The sequence below is a fragment of the Coenobita brevimanus genome, chromosome 82 (assembly GCF_032717465.1).
Source record: "Coenobita brevimanus isolate Jiangsu-jjx chromosome 82, ASM3271746v2, whole genome shotgun sequence".
NCBI lineage: Eukaryota > Metazoa > Arthropoda > Malacostraca > Decapoda > Coenobitidae > Coenobita > Coenobita brevimanus.
In genome coordinates this window covers 5,755,620-5,780,027 of record NC_137035.1, presented here as the reverse complement: position 1 = coordinate 5,780,027, position 24,408 = coordinate 5,755,620, and the positions used below count along the sequence as shown (strand labels likewise).

The 24,408-nt window shown below is 41.4% G+C and overlaps 1 protein-coding gene across 1 annotated transcript; it reads right to left on the bottom strand.

Moving 5' to 3' along the window:
- Positions 1-2,445: 2,445 nt before the first annotated feature.
- On the bottom strand, positions 2,446-23,266 carry LOC145409640 (protein mono-ADP-ribosyltransferase PARP3-like). Its single transcript, XM_080279991.1, has 13 exons — positions 23,248-23,266; positions 20,901-20,977; positions 19,646-19,784; positions 18,537-18,668; positions 13,112-13,265; positions 12,542-12,706; positions 11,425-11,522; positions 10,813-10,983; positions 10,329-10,418; positions 8,576-8,667; positions 7,009-7,178; positions 6,702-6,866; positions 2,446-3,696 (listed from the first exon to the last, which is right to left on the bottom strand). Exons 2-13 carry the CDS (start codon positions 20,975-20,977, stop codon positions 3,524-3,526), a joined length of 1,626 nt encoding a protein of 541 aa, XP_080136117.1. The 5' UTR covers positions 23,248-23,266; the 3' UTR covers positions 2,446-3,523.
- Positions 23,267-24,408: the final 1,142 nt, after the last annotated feature.

Here is a 24,408-nt window from a genome sequence, read left to right as displayed (position 1 = left end):
TTCCAACAACATCCAAGCTTCACTTCCATACGTTAGAGTTGGTATCACAATACTGTCATGTGAAAACATTTTCACTTCCATGCTCACTTCCCTGTTTCTTATCACTGCTTTCAAGGAACCAGCAACCTTTCTTCCTTGTTGTACCCTTTCAAACACTCCACCCTCCAAACTTCCATCCTTACTCATCACACTCCCCAAGTACTTAAACGTACTCACATTTTCCATTTCCTCACCATCCAACCTCACTGTACATTCACTGACTTCACCTCTCTCAAAGACCATAACTTTACTCTTCCCCACATTCACCTTTAGATTCCATTTCTTACACACTCTTCCAAACTCATCCACCAAGCCTTGCAACTCCCCTTCATCTTCACTTAACAACACAGTATCATCTGCAAACAACAGTACAGGAGTTTCCAAACACTACCCTCTCGCAATAGGGCCACTCCAACATCCACACTGCCCTACCTTGTACATCTTTTATTACCCCATCCATGTACAGATTGAACAACCATGGAGACATGACACATCCCTGTTTCAACCCAACCTTCAAAGAGAAAAATTCATTCAGTTCACCATCCACATGCACTGCAGCCTTAGCACCATCATACGTACTCTTCACAACATTCAACAACTTCCCATCTACTCCATATATTCTTAATACTTTCCACAATCCATGTCTATCCACCCTGTCATATGCTTTCTCCAAATCGATGAAGGCCGCATACAACTAATGCACTATAAAAATAATGCATTATAAAAATAAAAGGCATTGTTCACTCAAGGATGAACAACATACCTTGGAAATCAGCCACATATTTTCTTAAATAATGCATGGGATTCCTTGTGTATAAATTTCTCTGAAACTATTACTGAAAACAAACACTTCACAGACACAACCCCAACTTCACACCAGAAATTCAAGGCCTCATCAGACAACGGGACACACTGCGACACTCCCAAACACCCCATACACAAGACACCGTACAACAAATACAAGAACTCAACACTCAAATAAACAATAAAATATCAAAACAGCAAACACTAAACTGGAAAAATTACCTCCAAAAACTTAACGACAAAATAAACATCAGCAAACTCTATAAAACACTAAACAGCATCACACTTTCCAACAGTAACACCACACAATCACACGCTGCCATCACAACAAGAGACACCATACCCTCAAACAATAAGCAAACACTTTCATCAATCACTTTTCACAAGTCAGCCATCTAAACCCCCATCCCGAAGATCGACGTATCATCCGACATAAGAGACAGTTCCCCACAGACCCAGACTACGCACCTTTCACTTACAACCAGACGAAGCACATCATTAACAACCTCAAGCACTCATCTGCCTGTGGACCAGACAACATAAGCAACATTCACCTTAAACACCTTGGACCACAAGGCATACAAGCACTCACCAACATATCAAACTAAAGCTACTCACACAACATAATATCCAACATCTGGAAGCATAACTTTATCATCAATATCCCTAAACACAGCAAAGACCCCACGTTACCCTCCTCACACTGCCCCATCACACTCTTCTGCATTCCCTCTAAAGTCACTGAACATCTGGTACTACAACTAGCCAAACTTCACATTCCCCTAGCCCAGTCACAACATAGTTTTAGGCCACTACACTCCACAAACACCCTCCTTACATACCTTACACAGAGAGTTTTCGATGGCACGAATTCAGCTAGGCCACCACACAGAACACTCCTAATCACACTAGACATTCGCAAAGCTTTTGATGCCTTCCCCTGCCACAACCTCACAAACATGCACAAGAACACAAAAAGATGGCTGGCAAACTACTTAGCAGGCAGATGTGCACATGTAACATTTGCCAGTCAGTCTTCTAACATCAGAAACTTCACAAATGGCATCCCCCAAGGATCTGTTTTGTCCCCTACATTCTTTAACCTAGACAAGCATGACATACCCACACCTCACATACACATAGCTTCCTATGCAGATGATATAACACTTACACTTATGCACCAAAACACAAACACAGCTGCACACATCATTCAACCTTACCTCAACACACTACATGAATGGTTCACCACAAACAGGCTCAATATAGCTCCAGCCAAATCTACAGTGACCCTTCTCACAAACTGGACAGCAGAACACAGTCACATCCCACACCTCACCATAAACAACACTCCCCTACCACACACACACACACACACAAAATCTTTGGTGTAACATACAATACATCAATGTCATTTAAACAACACATCACAAACATTAAAAATAAAATAACACCAAGACTCAATGCTTTGAGGTCACTTGCCCATACAACATTCGGACACAACAAAGAAACCGCCACCACAGTATACAAACAATACATACATTCAGTGATGAATTAAGCATGCCCTGCCCGGGCTTCTAACCTCATCAAAACACACTACAACACTCTACAAACCATACAGAACAAGGCCCTAAAAATAATCACGGGCTGCACAGCTACTACACTCACAGACCACCTACATCAAGAAACCAAAGTCCTCAAAGTCAAGGATCACCTAGACATGAGAGGCACCCCGTTTCTTGCTGCAGCCTCCACAAACCCACAACATCCACTATATTATATGGCAGCACATCCACCCACACCAAGCAACATCAAAACAACATCCAGCACATGATACCATGCACAAATACTGTCATCTCTCCCCCCTCAGAGCAGCTTCCACAAGCATATCCACACTCAGATCACTCACCACTCCATTCAGTAACTTAAAGACAACACACATTTGCATGCACGGTCTCCTGACATCCATCCTTCTGAATCCTATCTCCCTCGTGAGGACAGGGTCCACCTGGCCAGGCTGAGATGTGGGCACCATCCAGCCCTCTTAAGCTACCAGAAGAAGCTGGATGACTCCATCGCTGATGCCTGTCCAGGATGCAACACAGCACCCCATACTATTAAGCACATTATGGAAGACTGCATTGCACACAGTCACCTACGCCAACAACACAACATACACTTTTTGAGAGTTCTGTAGGAAAGCCCGGTCTTGGCCATGGCCTTCCTATGGGACTTGGGGCTGTTCGGCCAGACTGCCTAGGGAACTACTACTACTACTTCACAGACTAACAAATGTGATTATCAAAGTGCAAAATACAAAAAAACAAAATTATTCCTATTAACAAGGTGCAAAAGATGACAAAACACAATCATTCCTTATAAAAACGAGAATAAAGAGACTGTTTCTCTCACAAGAACTGGTAGAGTGCAAACCTTATTTACGAAAAAAATAAATAAAAGAAAAAAGGACTTGTTTATCAGGAAAACTGGAAAAGTACGGTAGCTACAAATTATGACAAAGCATAATTATTCCCGATAAAAATGAAAATAAATGGGAGACTTTTCCTTCTAAACTGGTTGGTATTTTATAGGTATTATCCCTCGCTTCACTTTGCTGGAAGCCACTCTACTGATTTTCCTTTTTCACCACCAGTACTATTATCTAACAATTTTCTTCTGTGTTTTACTTGAACGAGAACTTAAGTAGATATCTAATTCGCGCTTGGCTCTCCTTATAAACCAGGTACTCGCTCTGACAGAAGCCGCTATCCTTCCATTCCTTCTGTGGCACCGGCTTACCCACTGGAACAATCACCTCTTTACCGTCCAAAGTTATCTTCTTGTTCTTCTTGGGGTCTGAAAAGAAGTGCTCATCAATTAGGACATGTAGGTCACCATTAAAATGTAAAGGTAAGGGCAGATGGCATGAAGCACTTAAGTCACAAGAGATCATCTCTGGTCTCTGAGACTGTGGTAGGCTATTGACCCACTATCCTGGTATAAAAGCAGTGACATAGCTAGAGGGATGTCCAGGGTGGCCATGGCCACCCCTGAAATATGCCTAGCTATCTAAAACTTGGGGGAAAACCTCCACATTCACTCTGAACAGTTCTCACTGGGCCACCTGATAAGTGGACTTGACCACCCATTGGCCACCCAATATTTAAAATCCTAACAACACTCCTGCTTACAAGGCCACTGTATCACCCTAGTAATCAGTTACCTCCCCTAGATGTTAATCTAGGTATTCTTTTTACCTACCAACCCACAAAGTGTGAATGGAGAGTTGGACACCCGAGACAAGTGGCACCAGCAGCCCACATTAGAAACTGAACCCTAGCACTAATGAGCCAGCAGCTTTGTAGCTAGCAATGCTAACCACTTTGATGGTCTAGCAATGCTAACCACTTTAATGGTCAGTAAATGGGATGCATAAGCATAGTGTACATCATCATCATCCGGACATCCTTTCACAACTTAGGGCAGGGTGAGGAGTAGCAACTTCCAGACAGCACAAATCTGCCCAGTCCAATGGGCCAAGCTTCCATTCACTCACCATTCAAGCCCCCGGAATCCTGGCTCTATCTGATACGCCAAAAACACTCACCACGTTCTGTAGCTTCACATAAACTATCCGATTGAGTCAATCTGGTCACTGTCACATTAAAAGGGGGTGCCAAGTCCCAGATCATGCGCTTCATTTCACAATATTCATCTAGCCAGCTCGATCTCTTGTCAGTCCCCTAGCCTCACCGACTTCCAAACTTCTCTTCCTCACACACTCATCCACCATATCCCTCCACCTTCTCCTTGGGCTACCTCGCCTCCTCCCACCTTCAAATTTGCTCAGATATACCTTTTTCACCACTCTACTGTTATCCATTCTCTACACATGACCATACCGTCTCTGTACATTCTCTTCAATTCTGGTGTCCACAGACTTCCTCACTCTGCATCTTTGGCAAATCACATTATCTCATAAGTGGTAGGTGGTGGCAACCATCATCCACTCACTTGATGTAGTGCTGCCTACTTCTTCCTTAGCCTTTATCATTTTTTTTCTGTGCCTGCCCTCCTCTCTTCCTACTTCTCCCATCTTTCCTGTCACTACTTATTGCTTTTCTTTCTGTTACAGGTGGCTTTACATTGAGTGACAAGCCAAATGATTTCCTGTAAGCCAAGAAACCATTTACAACGCTGGGTGGTAACCATATAACCAAACCATAATTGCTCCCTACGTGTCAAGTGGGTTGGTGGAGGGTTAGTGCCCCTCCCTGTAAAACAAATAACTCAGAGTCAAATGGCCACCCCGTAAGGGATTATGGCGTCTGGCAATAGATAGACAGATTGATAGACATTATCTCATATTCTATCCACTCTCTGTACTCCACATACATTCCTCAGCAGTCCCATCTCCACAGCTCTCACTCTTGACTTTTCATTTTCATGCCACACCATAGTCTCACACCCATAAGTTAAAGTTGGCACTAACACTCCTTCATGTAAGCCTCGCACAGCTGCAACAATCAAGCCTCTGTTTCTTATCAAGGCCTTCATAGCACCAGCTACTTTCCTTCCTTGTGTCTCTCAACTTTCCACTTCTTTTGCACATTTTCCTCTCTTTTCTATAACTGTACCCATGTATTTAAACTCTCTCACCAATTCCAGTCTCTCTCCATTCACTGTAACATCACACTGGGAGTTACCATCTCTCTCAATTACCACCACTTTACTCTTTTCTAAGCTTACTCTCAAGGCACGACACTCATAGACATCAGCAAAACCCTGTTCTAGTCTACAAGTTCTTGTCTAGTATTTGTAAGTGGCACTGCATCATCAGAATACACCAAATTTGAGATATTCCATCCATCACCATTCATTAGCAACGCCATCCCCCTCTTACTTGTATTTTTACTTCTCTCATCACTCCATCCACATATATATATATATATATATATATATATATATATATATATATATATATATATATACTGAACAACCATGGGGGCATCACACAACCTTGTCACACACCCACAATGATCATGTCCATTTACCCTTACATATGCCTCATGGCACCTAGCAGCTTACCATCTACATTGCACATGCACAAAACCTTCCACAATCCTTCTCTGTCTACTTTATTATACGCTTTTTCCAGATCCATAATTGCCATAAACACCTTATAGTTCTTCTTACAAGCCTTCTCCACTATCTGTCTTACTGCAAATATCTGATCCACACATCCTCTGCCACTCCTAAAGCCACCCTGTTCATCACTCACTAGGACTTCTGATTACTCTCTCTTACTTTCTCTATAATAATTCTTCCATATACCTTTTCTACAACACTCAGTAAACCTATGCCAAGATAATTCTTGCACTCACTTTGCTCACATTATTTCTGTATGGTACTGCAATCCCTGAAATATATGAAAATGATGCCAGCCTTCCTCATAAGGAATCCCCGTACTGAGGTTGGCCATGATACTGCTGATGTTTTCCATGGACAGGAAGCTAAACCAAGTGCCAAAACCAGTTAATCACCTCCCGATCAGTTGTTGGAAGCTGATGGGGAAAAAGAAATTTAAGATGTGTACTGTAGATGATGAACAAATGAATGATGTAATAAGATGTTAACAATGTAAGAGTCTCAGCTTGGATTTTGACTATGTACAGTCACTAAGAAGAATGATCATCAACTAACTCTTCGTGTGGTTGAATGTTTCCTGCCTGAGAATCTTGAAATGTGCCTACTTTCCAAGCTTGCCGGCAAATCTCACTCTAACAGCAGTACCTCCCTGGGCCAATGGTAGCCACCCATCTACTACTGGATGCAACTATTCATTTACAAGCATTTCTTACCTGGCTCACACCTGCCTCTAGCAACAATGCTATGGTATCCTGGTGGAGCCTTGGTGAGGGAACAATCACACTGTGTGATGGAGCTTTCATTCCCTAGCGCCACCTCCACCAAGAACATGAAGCCCACCGATTCCTCACCCTCAAACTTGGCATAATGTGGACCAACTGGGGACGGAAAGAAGAAAGAATGAAATATAGGTAGATAGATAAATAGATAGACCACTCTATTCACACCCATTGTCTCCACATGACCACAAACAAACCACCTACCAGATAAACAAAATAATAAAAACGACAAAATACTCACCATACCACGAGCTTTTAGCATGCTCAGAGGCAAAGTATATGCCTTTGCCCACCAGTCCACCAGAGTGAGGCATGATACGTAGCCCAGCCTTCAAGATGGCCGCCACCACTGCCACATTGGTCCCATGCCACAGCAGCTTGCGGTTCTTCAGGTCATCGTGTGCAGAGAACCTGACCATACACCAACAAGATGAGTATAACTTTTATGTTGTTCTGACTACTGTCATACAACTATAATTAGTACAGGCCTCAAAAACTGAAGGGGGTTATAGTTGGCCTACATTACAGCGAACTTATATTTGCACAAAGCATTGTCATGATTAATACAACACTAACTTCATACTCTCAGAACCAAAGTTTTAGTCTGTAGCAGAGTAAGAACTGGATATTTTGATCTTTTCCTCTCAGTGCAAGCTACCTCACCAACCTATTCTACATCAATCTGGTGAAGAATTTCTAACTTCTTCCTAGCCAGAAGATCCAGTTCTGGTGTGAACCTGTAATGGTCTATCTGAGCATTGTTACTGTGTGTTTATAGTGAGTTGCTTTGTTCTGAGTCAGAAATATTGTATTAATTACATTATTGTGTGGTCTATCATTAAGTTTCCTCTAACTGAATTAAATCAGTAACTCAGGACCCTACTTTGCCCCTCCCTAAGGTAGGAAAAGGGTTATGGGCGATGATGATGATGATGATGATGATGATGACAATCATGATGATGATGATGATGATGATGATGACAATCATGATGATGATGATGATGATGACAATCATGATGATGATGATGATGATTAATATCACATCCATCCATCAATCATCCAATCCTACATTGCCCCATGAGGAGCATAAGAGACCGGGGCTAGGTAGTTGGTCCCGACATTTAAGCTGAGAGTGGCCAGCCTCACTCATCCCTGAGTGGCATTGCATGAGCAATCAACCCCAACCACCCCTTGGATATAAACCTTCACCAGCTCAATCCGATTGGAGCACAATAATTACCCACTAAACCACCATGCGCCAATATTTGGTTACATGGTTACCACCCAGCGTACCGTAGTAAATGGTTTCCTGCTGTACAGGAAACCATTTGGCTTGTCACTCAGTGTAGAGTCACCCACAGGCAGAAGGAGGAGGAAAGAATGAAGGAAAGACAGAAGAGGGAGAGAAATGTCACCCGTAGGCAGAAGGGCAAGGAAAGAATGACAGCAAGAAAGACAGAAGAGGATAGAAGGAAAGAAGGATGGAGGAGAGGAAAGGGCAGACACCCGACAGCAGCACTACACTGAGTGAGTGGATGGTGAGTGCCCCTAAATACCACAACCAGTGAGTTATAGCGAGTTACCACATACCACAATGACAGTTAAAATGAACCTCCCTGGTGATGTGCGAAAGTTCTGTATATCAGTAGCTTACGCAATACCAAAGGGTTATATATTTGTGTAAAAGAGCTATAGAGAGTACCACAGTGGCACTTAAGGGGATCAAACTTAAATCTTTGAGCTAAATACCTGTACCAGTGAGTTATAGTGAGTTATACCACAGTACCTGCAGTACCAGATTTACCTACCTAGTGCCTTCTTGATTCCTGTTGACCTTCCACACATCCAACAGAGGTCCCTTCCTAGTATTGGGGCAAGCCTTGGAATACTCGTGTAGCAGCTGTAGCGGGAATCAGGAAACAGGAGGATTTAATTTGAGTTTTCAGTCTCTTGCTTTTTGCTCTGCTCTGCTCTACTCTCTCTCTCTCTCTCTTTATCCTATAGCTCTTCTAGTATCATAAAAGCGTAAAATTCCGTATATCCTTCCCTCATGCCATCTCCACCACCAGTCTTACTCTTGTTGTTGTTGTTGATCACACCTAATCTGTCTGGTCAATCAGATCAATCAACAACAAGTAAGCAACTGTTCCTGCACAGCTGTCCCATGCAGTAAACCGATGCTCCTTTGCAGCTGATAGCACCTCATCACAGTAAGGCAGAGAATAATGTGAAAGTTTAGTTTCAGGATAGACGCGTCTCTCCACCCAGTTAACTGGAGCACTATAGCAGACTCCACATCACACTATAATCTGGCTAGGCTATATGGTTACCACCCAGCATTGTACATGAATGGTTGGATTACACAAACCCTTAGGCTGTCACTCAGTGCACAGCCAGTTGAAGCAGAAAGAAGGGTAATAAAAAGTGACTGGAAGGAAACCGAGGGGCAGGAGGAGAGCAGGGCAGTCACAGAGACAGAATAAGAAAGGGGATGGAAGAGGTAGGCAGCACTACATCAGGTGAGTGGATGATGGTTGCCACCACCTACCACCAGTTTTGCCCTAAATACAGTATATATGACACATACACACACCCTGCCTCTCTAGATATCACACTGTTCATCATTCACTAGGCATCCTATCTTCCATTAAATTTATATTATCATATTTCCATAGACCTTTTGCAAAATACTCATTTTACAACATAGTTCCCAAAAATACTGTACTAATTTCACAGTGGCTAATTTTTGTTCTACTTTCAGTCACTTTTACTACAGTGAATAAGAAAAAACACAAGTTCCCCACCAATTATTAATCCCTTCAATATGCTGATGTCTTAGAATCTTTACTAAAAAAATTCTTTTTACCTACAACTGACTCGATTCAATTTAGGAAAGCCACCTTCTATTCATGGGATATACATTAATGCCATATTTAACTTCTTCCCCTGTGTTTGGCAAGATTAACCCAATAAAACTGTACGCAGATTAACATGGCTGATGGAAAAACACATCACTATACTGGAGGGAGCCAATCGGTAGAGAGGTGGCCTGCGGTCATACCGGACCCAGGTTCAAATCGGTAGAGAGGTGGCCTGCGGACCTACCGGACCCAGGTTCAAATCCCCGCTGGGGCAGGGAACAATTTAAGGATTTGAATTTCATGTAAAGCAGACTTTACTGACCTACCAGATGACCTGCCGACATGTCGTAAAAATATCCCCGCTAATACCAATACAGTACACCAGTCCTGTATGAGACAGTCCTAGCATGTATTCAATCTGGCCGGTGGGTGTTAGCGCCGAAGTGGTGACATGTAGAGATGCATGATATGTAGGAGGACTACTGGGCCTTGGGAGCAGGCTGTGAAGCCTATGCCCAGAGTCGAGCACATTAAAAAAAAAAAAAAAAAAAAAAAAAAAAAAAAAAAAAATGAGGTAAAATAAAGGTTTCTATCTCACCTTGAACTCTGCCAAGCCATAAATGAGGTAAACTAAAGGTTTCTATCTCACCTTGAACTCTGCCTAGCCATAAATGAGGTAAACTAAAGGTTTCTATCTCACCTTGAACTCTGAACTCTTTGGATCAACATACTCCAGCTGGCAGTCCAACATCTGATACTTCTCCAGCAGTGGGTGGATGCCCTTCTTGGCCTGCAGGGAAATGATAACATAATGCAGGTTTGGTTGGATTCAGTTAGATTACACGGTTTAAGATAGATTATGTGAAAAAGGCTGCACTGGAGGCTTTGTAGCTCAACCTTCTTTTATCATCATCATCATCATTATCATCAACACCTCCTTTCCCACCCTAAGGTAGGGTGACGCAGGGTCCCAAGAAGGGGGGGGGGGAAAAATGATAGAATGAGATACTAACTCTCCTACACTCCTTCATGGGGCAACATTGGATTAGATGATGAATGAGTGAATGAATGAGAGACTAACCAAGGTGTGCTCAGTGGAATGACATTCCTTCACTTCTTCTTACAACAATAAAGTATTATTAATCTGACTGAGTACTGTACAAATACTGCAGTTGTTCACATACCTGGTCCTTCTGCAAACTTTGGGTAAGTTCAATGTCACTGAGTGTTAGCATGACTTCTTTCTTCTGCTGCACCACTGAGTCTGTGTCTATCACAGGAGGCACTGTGCGTCCAAAGTCATGAGGAACCAGTGTGTAGAATTTTGAGGACAGCTCAGCCAGGGTTTGTCGTGGCTGTGGAAGGGTGAATTACTTGTAAGAAAGGCTAGATTTGGTGTTCAGGCCATGTCATTAAGGCCACAAAAACAGCAACAGCCAATCTTATACTGTACTGCTAAAGCACTGTTGTTGTTGTTGTTGTTGTTGTAAGCCCAACTGGACATGAACCTTCTCCTACAGTCCACCATCATTCTTTTGCAGGACATGGAGAGAGCTGAAGAAAGTTTGTACTGCCAAGCAATGGAGCTGCCTGGTTATATCAGTGCTACCACAGGAAGATGTCCCTCTTCATCACAGTATAATGCAACAATGTACAGTGTTATGGTTTTTTTTTAAAAAAAAAAAAAAAAAAAAAAAAAAAAAAAAAAGTAATGTGCAGAATAATTTACTATGGAACTGAGTATAACCACAGGTGACTTGAGCAAGTAGAAATTCTCTCCCCCTCTAATAACTAACCTTGTTCTTCTTGATAGCATCCTCAATGTCCATGAGTGCCTCCAAGCCCTTCGCAATCTGCAGTTTGCTTAGCTTCCCAAGAGGCATTTTCTTCACGTCTGTTGACAGGTGGGGAGAAGTGAAACATAGTAGTGGTGAGTGTAATGAAGAAAATGGTGATAATGGTAATCATAATATCTATGTTGGCTGATAATGATGGCAATAGTGATGATGGAAAAAGCAATTATAATAGATGAAAGTAGAGTACGACTAAAAAATGGAATATAGGAAGCACAAAAGTAAGATTTTTAACTTGACAGCTGCGACGTACATATGATGTATGTAGCTGCTACATACATCATATCATATTTGTTTTTCCTATACAGTACCTTTTTGTGCACTCTTTCATTTCATACAAGCAAAAATTATTTTAATAAAAATTTTATCCTTTTTTTTGTGCATGCGAGGGTACACCAGGAATGTCCTCAATACTTCACCATGGCTAAACTAAGGTAAATAATGAACTCATATTGATTTTTCTTATACTTTTCCATGCACTCTTTCATTTAATACAAGCAAAAATTATTTTTGAGAAAAAAATTTGTTCCCATTTTTTTGCATATAAGGGGGTAGACCAGGAAACCTAATGCCACAGTTGTCGGATTAAAAAAATGTGAAATGAAATAAGCCAAGCATCACACCTACAACAAAGCCTCCAAAGTTCTTGGTTCCAACCTCCATTTCCCCCACATTATGTGCTTCAAATGATTAAACTGCTCTCACAATTCTTTTTTGGCTACAGTCCAAACATTCCATCAGCCATCAAACAGAAAAAATTGATGTAACTTTGTCATGTGCCAGAAACATTATTAACAAACAATACTACCAACAGAATGATTGTAAAGTACTTAGCTAATCTAGGTTTGTCACAAATCTGATATCTAACTAAACAATCTGATTAACAAACTATTGGAGCATTAGTTTGAGGAAGTGATAAAGGAGTGAGAGAGCTGGAGTGAGACAGGAAGAGTGAGGATAGGGCACTCTCTCCTCCCCATTCTATGCATGTACAGACAGACATACAGACAGACTGAGAGGGAAAGAGACACACAGAAGGGACAAAAAGACAGCATCTCACCTAGATTCATGGTGGACATTTGCCCGACAAACATGTCATCGGAGAAGATGAGCTTGATCATGATCTGTGTTCTATAGGGCAGACTGCATGGGCCAGAAGAGTCCACCACCTGCTTGGTCAATGCAACACTGCCATCAACCTGGTCTTCATCATCACTCTCCTCATCTATAGCCAAAGAAAAAGAAAGTGATGAAGCTAGGACTAGTGAATCAAGCTGGTTGCATGAATTTTATATGGAGGAGCGTATGGCAAGGGAGTAGCACCCTGTTCTTTCCCAGAGGAACGACAGAGTCAATGGACTGACTATGTGACAGGTGATGCGATGTGTGTATGTGTGGATGTTTATAACAATGATGTAGAGTCAGGATTCAGGGGGATTAAATGTAGGGTGAATGAAAGTGTGGCCCATTTAATTCATCAGAGAACAGGGTGACATGGGAGAAATTCATTGTGGCCAACACTTTCAGGATTGACAGAGAGAGAGAGAGAGAGAGAGAGAATGGGAGGACTATGGATACATAGACAGACAGACAGAAGGACAAACAGACATAAACTATCAACACTTCACACCTATCTCTATCATGGTGTACTTCCCAGCTGCTGGTGTGAAGTTGTCACGCTTATCCCAATCATTCTTGGTCTTGTCCTTGAACTTCTTCTTGAAGGCCTTGATAGCTTCATCCACGTTGCCATGGTAGTCGAAATTCATCTGACCCTCCTCACCCTGGCATAGTAAGAGGGTAAACACATTACAGGTTATTATAGCTAATCCAATACCGTATCACTTCCTTATGCTGCATTTACAAGACAGAAAAATCTTTAGTGAACTCTGGTGGGAGTGCAATTACTGCATAAATACTTGGGTAAAAAAAGGGGCCCCTATCCCCACTATCATTCCACAATTATGATCTAGACTATTAACAACTGAAAAACAGCTTATATTCTTTGTTACCAGTTAGGATATAAACACTACACAAGAATTACACTCAATCCTTAAGTAACATGTGGCTGAGTAACACGTTTTTGTTCTAACGCGGTCAGCATAATGAGACAAGTCATGTCAACACGTGGAAAAACTCGAGCTCACGCGGGAAGTCAGCTGGCCTGGGGACGAAATTTGAAAGCCGCGGGCTATGACGTCGCCCTCTAACCTCTGGGTACATTTCCTGGGTGCATATTTCCATTCTGTATGGGTATTTATCTCAGTACCACAGCCAGCCACCTCAGCCAAACAGCCCTAGTGAGATGGGATAGGTTAGGGTAGGTTAGGTTGCTGAAATTTTGCTTGGGAAGCACAGTGGCCATATTTTCGTGAAAAACCTATGGTTAGTTTTGAAACGAATGGGCAAGAGTTGTTCCTGGCTGAGGGTTCCTGGTGGTTTTTATAAATAGTCATACAGAATGGAAATATGTTTCCTGGGCAAACTCAAGGCCGAACGGTTTGACGAAATTTATGGGTTTCAGCAATTTCAGGGGACAAAATGGAAGGACAATGTATGCTAATCAGAAAAAAAAAAAAAAAAAAAAAAAAAAAATCCTTGTGTTCTCGTAAGTTAGAGTTCAGTTCCACATTCTTCGTTTGATTGCATGCTTCCCAACACATGTTGGACCAACTGGGCATATGGTTATCAGTCCTTTCTCATGCCTCATCTAGTTCTTACCCACAATTATCATGGATTTTGCAGTTTTAAGGAACGAAATGGAACGAAAATGTTTGCTAATTAGAGGAAAAGTTACTCTTTCGTCCATGTGTTCTCGTAAGTTAGCGTTCAGTTCCACATTCTTCGTTCGATTTAATGCTTCCCAACACTTCCAACTAACTGAGCATACTGTTATCAATCTTTTCTCATGCTTCACCTAGTTCCACCCCACACTCAAAATGGGTTTCGCAGTTTTAGGGGACGAAATGGAACAAAAATGTTTGCTAATTAGAAAAATAATACTTTCGTCTATGTGTTCTTGTTAGTGTTCAGTTCCACATTTTTCGTTCGGTTTCGTGCTTCCCAACACATTTAGGACCGACTGAGCATACGGCTATCAAGCCCTTTCTCGCGTCTCACAGACTCTACATCACAGTTGTGTGGGTTTCGAGTTTTAGGAGACGAAACTGAACGAAAATGTTTGCTAATCACACACACACACACACACACACACACACACACACACACACACACACATACACACACACACACACACACACAAAATACTTCTGCTTGTGTAAGTGAGCATTCAGTTTCACATTCTTCGTTCTTCTTCCTGATAGTCTTATGTTTGTCGGATTACTTCTGGGAGGTAAATAAACGTTTCATGCTAAATCTGTTTCCCCCGTCGTTTTAAGTTGTATTCCACTGTCAACTTGTTTGACACATCAGGGTTACGGCGAAATTAGGGCCTGTCCTAACCTAAGTGTTTAAACTTGACCTAACCTAGCTTAACTATACCTTATAATTTAACCTAACCTAACGTAGCAACCAGTTGGTTGGGAGACGAAATCACCTTTGAGTACATCAAGACAATCATGTTATGGCTTAAGGAACGTGATGATAAAAAGTGGGAAATTTTTCAGCAGGAAAAGTTAATTTACCACCCAGAAAATAGTCAGAAAAATACAGAAAACAAACTGGAGGAATATGAACTGAATTGGTAAGGTTCTTCCACTGCTTTAAGTGTACAAATACCAAAATGGCAAAAAAAGAACATAGCATAAAAGAAAGCACCACCATAACGATTTGGAAGGACCGGGAGAAGATAAAGATTGTGCGTAGGAAGTGATGCAATTCTGGCAGCTGTGAAAGTTTATATGTCGTCCTGAAACTGACGGAGAAGCTTATAGGGCGTTATGTGGAGCGTCAGAGAAAGCAAACTCTCACTTTTACCCCTTTTTACCATCTTACCCCACGTATTTACCTCCACCTATACGCACCATCAGATAAAACACTGAAAGAGATATAACTGTTGTAATTAAAAACATCAGTGGTACTAAAAATGGCATTAACAAAAACAGAAGTTGGACTGGGTCAACACCACCTCCACTGAGTACCCTTTTGTTGATATGGGGGGAGGAGGTGGCTGAATCGGTAGAGAGGCGGCCTGCAGTCCTGTTGGACCCACGTTTGAATCCTGGCTGGGGCAGGGAACAGTTTAAGGATTTGAATTTCTTAAAAGCAGACTTTCCTGATCTACCAGATGACCCGCCGACATGTCATAAAAGTACCCCCGCTAATACCAATCCACCAGTCCTGTATGAGACAGCTCTAGCATGTATTCAATATAGACGGTGGCCGTTAGCGCCGAAGTGGTGACATGTAGAGAGGTGTATGGTATGTAGGAGGACTACTGGGCTTTGAGTGCAGGCTGTGAAGCCTATGCCCAGAGTCAGACACATTAAAAAAAAAAAAAAAAAAAAAAAAAAAAAAAAAAACGTAGCTCCACGGTATTTTACTCCCAACCCCCAACCCCAAAGTTGTTGTCAAAGTTTCGCCTTCTCGTATCATGTGGCCTTCGGGAGTGATGTTAGGCTGTATAGTTAGACTAAAATTTACGGGTCTGGCTGTTTTAGGGAACAAATTGGAGCGAATACTCTTCGTTCGGTATCGCTCTTCCCAACACATTTTGAACTGATTGAGCAGTTTAGCCATGTTTAGTTTATCAGAAATGCGTTGGGAAACGTGATATCAAACAAAAAATGTGAAACTGAACGCTAACTCACAAGAACACACGGATAAAAGTAATTTTTTCTTGTTAGCACAAATTTTCGTCCTATTTCGTACTCTACAACTGCCAGACCCATAAATTTTTGTCTAACCATATGGCCTAAGGTCTCTCCTGAAAGCCACATGATATGAGAGAAGGTGAAACTTTGACAACAACATTGGGGTTGGGGGATGGGAGGAAAATACCGGGGAGCTATGTATCAACAAAAGGGTACCCATCCCAACTTTTATTTTTGTTAATGCTATTTTTAATACCACTGATGTTTTTAATTACAACAGTTATATCTCTTTCAATGTTTTACCTGATGGTGGGTGCAAGTGGGGGTAATTTACGTGGGATTAGGTGGTAAGAAGGGGTAAAAGTGAGAGTTTTGGAAAGTTGCCAGAACACATTGTACCATTATACATGTATACATACTGTCTTGAGTGACGCAGATTTGGGTACCACGGTCCTTGTCCAATCCCTATTGCCCGCGGTACTCAAGGTTTGAGTGTATATATGAATCAGTGTGGTGAAATGGTTAAAATAAGCATAAGGTATGGAACTCTGGTATAAAATGGATAGATACAAAACACCCACTATTAGATGAAAAAAAATCACAAAGACGCCTAAGGTAATACATGGAGCAAAAATATATATATAAAATGAAATAATGAAAACATAGTGTACAGTGTTAAATGATACATGATCCAGTCTCAAGAAACTGACACACAACTGCATTAAAAATTGGAAATTCCTAACTTCAGCTTTGACAATGGTTATGGTATAAATGTCTTGTCACTGGGTACTGACAGTTGAAACAAAAGATTACCTGGCAGTTCACAAAATGACATCAGAAAATAAATATAAACACACACACAAATAATTAAGGTAAGGGCTACAAATACCAAGTGAGAAAAAAAAAAGACCAGTAAATAATAATTGGGCATTTGTTGATGCAACCCACATCAAGATTATATAAAAAAAAAAAAAAAACAAAAAAAAAAAAAGAAAAAAAAAAAGTCAATCAAAAAAATCAAATTACACCATGTTTCCTCTTAAGGAATTCCCATACTGAGGTTGGCCATGGTACAGCTGATGCTTTTTATGGACTGGAGGCTAAATCAATTGCCAAAAATAATTATAGTAATTACTTCCCATGGACACCAACCACTCACCTGATGTAGTGCTCCTCTTGGGTGGCTGCCCTTTCCTCTTTTTCTTCCTTCTTTCCTTCCTTCCTCTTATGTTCTTCTTTCTTTCCTCTTCCTTCTGTCTACAGGTGACTCTACACTCAGTGACAAGCCAAATGGTTTCCTGTACACCAGGAAACCATTTACAACACTGGGTGGTAACCATTTAACCAGACTATGGCGTCTGGTGGTTTACTGGGTAATTAAGGTGCTCCAACTGGATTGAGCTTGTGTAGGTTTATATCCAAGGGATGGTTAAGGTTTATTGCTCATATACCGGTAGTGCCACTCATGGATGAGTGAGGCTGATCACCCTCGTCTTAAATGTCAGGACCAACTTGCCTAGCCCTAGGATCCTACGCTCCTAATGGGGAGACACATGATTAGATTATGTACGTATGTATGTACTTCCCAAATGTTACTGGAAACTGTTGAGAAAAATGTCTGAGATATGTAATAACAGTGTAATAATATTAGAGTCTCGGCTTCGATTCTGATTCTATGAATGGTACTGTACTTGTACTTGTGGCTGAATGTTTCCTGCCTGAGAATGATGACTGTGTGGCCACTTACCAAGCTTGGTGCCATATTTTGTTCTCATGGTAGTGCCTCCCGTGATCAATGGCTGAAATATTTAATAAACAAACTAGTCAATCAAAAAATTAAATTAAAGCAAAAATAACCCAAACACTATCTTACAGAAAATCTTCATCATCATCTAATCCTGTGTTGCCCCACGAGGAACGTAGCAGCCCAGGGCTAGAAAAGTTGGTCCTGATATTTAAGATGAGAGTGGCCAACTTCACTCATCCGAATGGCATTACATGAGTAATAAACCCTAATCACCCCTTGGATATAAACCTGCACTGGCTCAATCCAACTGAAGCACCTTAATTACCCACTAAACCACCAGGCGCCATAATTTGGTTATATGGTTACCACCCAGCATAGTAAATGGTTTCCTGGTGTACAGGAAACCATTTGGCTTGTCACTCAGTGTAGAGTCACTCATAGGCAGAAGGAAGAGGAAAGTATGAAGGAACCAAAGACAAAGTTTTGTTTAAAAAAAATAAAAAATACATAAACAAATAAATAAAATGGATACTTACAACACGACCCCAGCGAGTGAAGCATATGGACTGTTTCTTATCCTTGTTGACCTGGATGATGTAGTACTTGTTGTTGTTGTGGCCAATGTTGGTCTGGTTCAACATGCATGTGAAGTCCTCATGAATGGTGGCCTGCAGGTGTGAAGACAAGGGTAAAGACTAAAGCTGTGATCACCGTCCCCCCAGCAAACATTCACGGGCTAATTAGCTGTCTCTGTCACCTTCCTATGCCTTCTCTATCATCTCCCTGTGAATGCATGTGAAGTCCTCATATATGGTGGCCTGTACGTGTGAAGACCTGACAGCATATAGACAACTGAACAAAACAGTATCATCCCTAGCAGACTAATTCACAGACCATTTATGCCTACAGCATTCCAATGTTTTCCCTATCTTCTCACCAGAAACCCTCTCTCTCACCCTCTTTTGGCACTAATACACAAGTGACCACTATCCTCCCCCAGCAAACAAATTCATGGGCCACTTATGTCTATCACTGTCTCCTCTATGATCTCATAAACTCACTCTCACCCTTTTTGGAATTAGACACTTAAAACTTCCAGAGTCTTCCCTATCACCTTGCTTTAAACTTAACCTCACTCTCTACCTCTTTTGGCATCAAACAGTAAAAACAAATGCAGTAATCAGAACTATACATAGGGGAACCTGCACATTTGTTTTACAGGTCACAATACAACTCCAATTATTTATTGCAGAATTTATGGCAACAATTAATGTTATAAATGGCAGCTTATATATCAGATGAAGAGGATTTAAGGCTGCAGCAGGGAAGCAGACGATGGGAACCTAACAGTACCGGTACGGTATTTTAAGGTTGAAGCAAAGGAATAAAATGTGGCAAAAGTGTCAGGCAATGGGACAAAGCGAGGCAATAAGGTTGAGACCACGGGACAATGTAGAGTAATAAAGTCAGGGAAAAGGGACAAAGTGAGGCAATAAAGTCGAGGCAAAGGGACAAACTGTGGCAACAAGGAGGAGGAAAAAGGAAAAAGTGAGACAAAGGGAAAATTTGAGGGAAAAATGGTTAAGGTAAAGGGACAAAGTGATGCAACAAGGGCACGGCAAGGGAGAAGGTAAAGCAAACTAACCTGAGGATGGGATGCCAATACATTTTTATCACACTTATACTTCTTATCCTTGGTCTCGCCGGCTTTCTTCACTTCGTTGATGGCCTTACGAATCTGTGTGTTGGTGCTGTCTGCCCTCTGTAGCTTGTTGTCAGGTCCACTGGGGGAAGAAGGTGGTTTAACAGATGAGAAAGGGGGGGAGGGAAAAGGAAGACAGTCAGGAGGGAAAAGAGAGAAGAAGAGAAGGGACTGAAGAAAAAGAAAGAGGGAGGGAGAGAGGGGCCTTCTGAATCTTGGTGCTGGTGCAATCGACCTTCTGTGTTTTGTTGGCAGGACCAATGGTGAAAAAGAAAAAAAAGGGGAAGGGTTAAAGGAGAAAAATTGAGGAGAGGATGGGAAACAAGGGAGGGAAGAAAGAAGAAAAAGGGGGGAGGTCAGGAGAGTGAAGAAGGGAACAAAGGAGAACAACAGAGAAAGGGAGGAGCCTTCTGAATATGCATGTTTGTACTGTTTGTCCTCTGTGGTTTGTTGATTGGACCACTAGGGGAAGAAGGAGGAATAAAAGAAGAGAGAGGAAGATTGGAAAAAGGGAATAAAAGTAAAGACAAATGAAAGTGAGGCTTGGATCAGAAGGGTATGAAGGATGAAATGAGGCGCCATCTGCCTGCTACTTTGCTGGGTGGACCAATGAAGGAAGGAGATTTATTATAAGAGAGAGAGAGAGAGAGAAAGAGAGAGAGACTGCATGATGATAGCACAAAAAGTATAGATGTAACTCATCTGTCCCATCATTCTCTCTCTCTCTCTCTCTCTCTCTTTCATATCAAGTACAAACCTGTAACAAATGTACCCAGCAGTTTCCATAATCACAGTCCTACCCTTTTTCCCACTTACGGTAATCACCAGCACCGTCAGCATCATCGTCAAGATCCCAACTCTTTTTCCCACCTCCAGGTGGGATGAGGTGAGGTACAGAAAGCCAGGAAAAGGTATGATGACAGTAGTGAGAGAATTAATCACCAAAAAACCCGATGGAATGGACCACACCAGCATTCATTCACCATTCAAGTCGCCAGAGTCTGGCTCCATCTCACAGATACATCTGTCCACACCTCACTTCTTACCTGCAGCCAGACCGCCAATCCTACAACTGTCACGTTACAAGAAAAGGGAGGGGGGTGCAAACCCTTGTCATAAAATCCTCCATATAAACTTAATAAATATCTAATGTAATAAATATATAAATATGGACCCTCGTCACTAGGTCTCTACTTACTGATCTTCATTGCTTTTCCTCTTGTTCGCAGTCTTTGTAGCTGCTCCTCCCCTGCCTCTTCCTCGTCCTCTCGCCATCTGAAACGTGATTTGGGTTTAGCTGCATGAGAACGTTGGTAGCAGGTCCTTAAAAATTTACAGGATATTACAAACATGCTCCCAGTGGATGTATGGTTGTTTCATGATAGGATCTTTTGTATGAGTGATTCTTTACTGAATAATGCCTATAACTTAAAACTGTCATCTCTCCATCTTGAATACCAACCTAATATTAACGCTAAAATACGATGCCATGGAAAAGATGTAGAGCAGTATCATTGTCTTTTTCTGTCATTAGGCTACGTGAAATAAACGGTATGACGAAAATTTATACCAAGGCAAAAGTTATATAATTCTATACATCATCAACCGGGCCTCCTTTCCCACCCTAGGGCAGGGTGTGGAGTAGCAATGTCCAGACCTAAGTCTACTAATACCAAGTTTGCCCAATTCAATGGTCCATGCTTTCAATTCACTAATCATTTAAGCCCCCAGAATCCTGGCTCTATCTGATATGCCAAAAACATTCACATTCTGTTGCTTCACATAACCTAAACGAATATTGAGTAAAATCCTAAACCAAGCGATCTCCTCGGTATTCTCTGTATTTCGGGCAAAACTAATGTTGACCAGCATTTGGTTTGACTCATTCACTAAGTTACGAGGTATTTTCTGTTATTCTTATCCCATGAAACTACCTGTTAGGTTACGAGGAAGTTTTTTTTTTTTTTTTTTTTTCTATTCCCACACATTAAGTTATGACCTATCTCCTATCTTATTTCTATTCCCTGATACAAAGTTACAAGGACTTATTTTCTCGCTGATTTCTAACCCGAAACACTAAGTTAACAAGGACGTGGCCTATATTCTTATCTATTCATATCCGCAGACACAGTTACAATGACTATCTCATTTATTCCTATTCCAATCCCCAGACACTAAGTTACAAGGGCATATTTTCTCGTTTATTTCTATCTCCAGGCATTAAGTTACAAGGCCGTATTTTCTATTCTATTCTTAACCCTAGAGGATTTAATTCAGCTTAAGAGAACACTCTGGTAGTAAAAGGGTTACTGATCCATCAAACGGCATAATTCCCCCCTCCCTCTCTCTAACCAATACCAACTTGCAATAAACTTTCTGCCTTTCTGTTTTACGCGCTGCCAAAGTCAGATCTATGGAATTCTCTCTCTCTCTCTCTCTCTCTCTCTCTCTCACACACACACACACACCAATACCGACTTGCAATAAACTTTCTGCCTTCCTGTTTACGCGTTGCCAAGGTGCAATTGATCAGATCCATGGAATCTCTCCCTCTCTCTGTTTGCTCTTCTCCCACTGTTCCCTTTGTTTTGAGAAAGGGTGCAGCTACTTCAATAAATTCCTTGAGAGATTTGGCCTGTCAATCTGCTTATCATTGACGATATGTCAGGTTGAGGGGCGTTCACAGATAACATGCTTTTCTTCTGTCCATTTAAATTACTCCTATTTTTGTCATTGCGTTCAATTTGTGACAGTGCTTGCAACTGCCTTACAATGAATTGGCACCTGGCCAGGGTAAGATAGAGATTGTGATGTTATGAGAAAACCAACGTTCTGATCCAAATTCACGATAGTCGGGAATCAAGGAAGCTATATAGCGGTGTATGGCAGGCCACCCTGACATTTTTCTCCCAGGACGAACTTCGAATGCTCAATATCTGGCTTTGGTGTTGAGATACGATAAGCAATGGAAAGCTATTAATTTATATATATATATATATATATATATATATATATATATATATATATATACCAATAAAAATATGTCACTGATTTAACGATTTTCGCCTGAGGGTTGATATCAGGCATGGCAGCAACGTTCTCAGAATCCTGGTAAAAACAAGCCGGTGTGAAAGCGCTGCTGGGATGTGAAACTTAGCCCATTTAACTAAACCTCTGCTCAGCCGTAATAAAAGCCATGACACCTCGCATACCATGACGTGAATACACGTAAAAAGACTAGTTCAATCTGTGGTTATGTACTTCACTTAATACTTATAATATTACTAGTTTCCAATCAAGGTCTATACATTACTACAGTCAACATGAAACTTGGCACCATTACAAGTGTAAACAGTCATTAACAGAAATATAATCCTTCCTGTCAAAATACTTTACCATGAGGTTCCTATTTTCATGCAGGTTAAAGAAAATTTGCATTTCATGACTGTCCTTGAAATATCGGGAAGGTAAACAAGAAAATACAATATCGTTCACTACAAGCTAACTTCGCCGACTTTTACTACAGTGTCTTAATCATAACTTACCTTGTTTTTAAACGTCGCCTTGCTGAGTCTGTACCTTACTTGATTAGCTCAGAGTATTTCTGCCTAACTGCGGCCGTCTCTTCCTAGTACTCCGCCACACCACAAGTCTCTGCCTCACCACTCCCAAGCACCGGAGCTGATATGAGGTTGTGGCGCGAGGCTGCCAGAAGCTTAGGACGGTTTAAAATTCGCTAATAATATCTATTTTATCGTCACATCCAGAATAAAACTGAGCTGTACAGAGAATGAAGGACTTACAGCTTCTTGGGATATATAATAAGAAGTTTGAGTAGTTTGTAGTGGTGGTAAAATAGCTGAGATGAATTCAAACACTTGCAACTTCTCATGACAGCAGGGAAAGCCTGTTGGAACGGGCGTAGGCTAGCTTAGGCATAAATTATTATGGTGCAATATAGCGCAGACGCGTTGTAGCAAGTCGTTTTGCTGTGTTGTGTAGGTTCTAGTATGATGTAGGAATAAGTGTGGCATGTCTCAGGAGTGTGTTAATAGAGTGTAAGGGTGCGTAGTGTGATGCAATAATATTTTCCCCTTGCATGTATGACTCATTACTACTGGCGTCTAGTAATGCATAGTGACTATAGTGTAGTGTGTATGTGTACAGTATGTTCAGCAGTGACGTATGGTTTCGTACAAGGGCTATATGGTGTGTTGTGTAGGGTTGTGTGTTTAATATTGCAGGTGCACACTATATTGCAGGTGTGCACTTACTGACTGACAGTATGTTGTATAGCGAACGGCGTGCTATAGGGATGGTGTGTTGTACAGTACTATGATACAGGAACTTAATATGTTCGAGGTGCACAGTGTGCTGATGGATAAAGCAGGAATTAAAATTGTGGTGTGGCGCAATGAGACTTTTTTTCCCTGCGTGTGATAGATACCTGCCGGTGTGTCCTGGTGTATTGTAAATGTTTATGTCTGTATTATTACCGCAAAATGTTTGCTATCACTATATTATTTTTGTTCTAACTTGACCCAAAACTGTCAACTCTTCATTTTTAACGCTGAACTGTGATAGATTAAAACTTCTGCACGAGGCTAACCACGAAATGCTACGGAAAGGATGTACAGCCGTAGTACTGTCATAAACTGCCTATCATCTACGTGAAATAAGTTTAGTAAAGTTCACTAGATGAAACA

Excerpts from the sequence above, each read along its gene's own strand:
- LOC145409640 (XM_080279991.1), bottom strand. The coding sequence starts at position 20,977 with ATGGCGAGAGGACGAGGAAGAGGCAGGGGAGGAGCAGCTACAAAGACT. Across the intron at positions 12,707-13,111 it reads GTACACCATGATAGAGATAG|ATGAGGAGAGTGATGATGAA; the intron begins GTGTGAAGTGTT and ends CTTTGGCTATAG. Across the intron at positions 11,523-12,541 it reads AATGTCCACCATGAATCTAG|ACGTGAAGAAAATGCCTCTT; the intron begins GTGAGATGCTGT and ends ACCTGTCAACAG.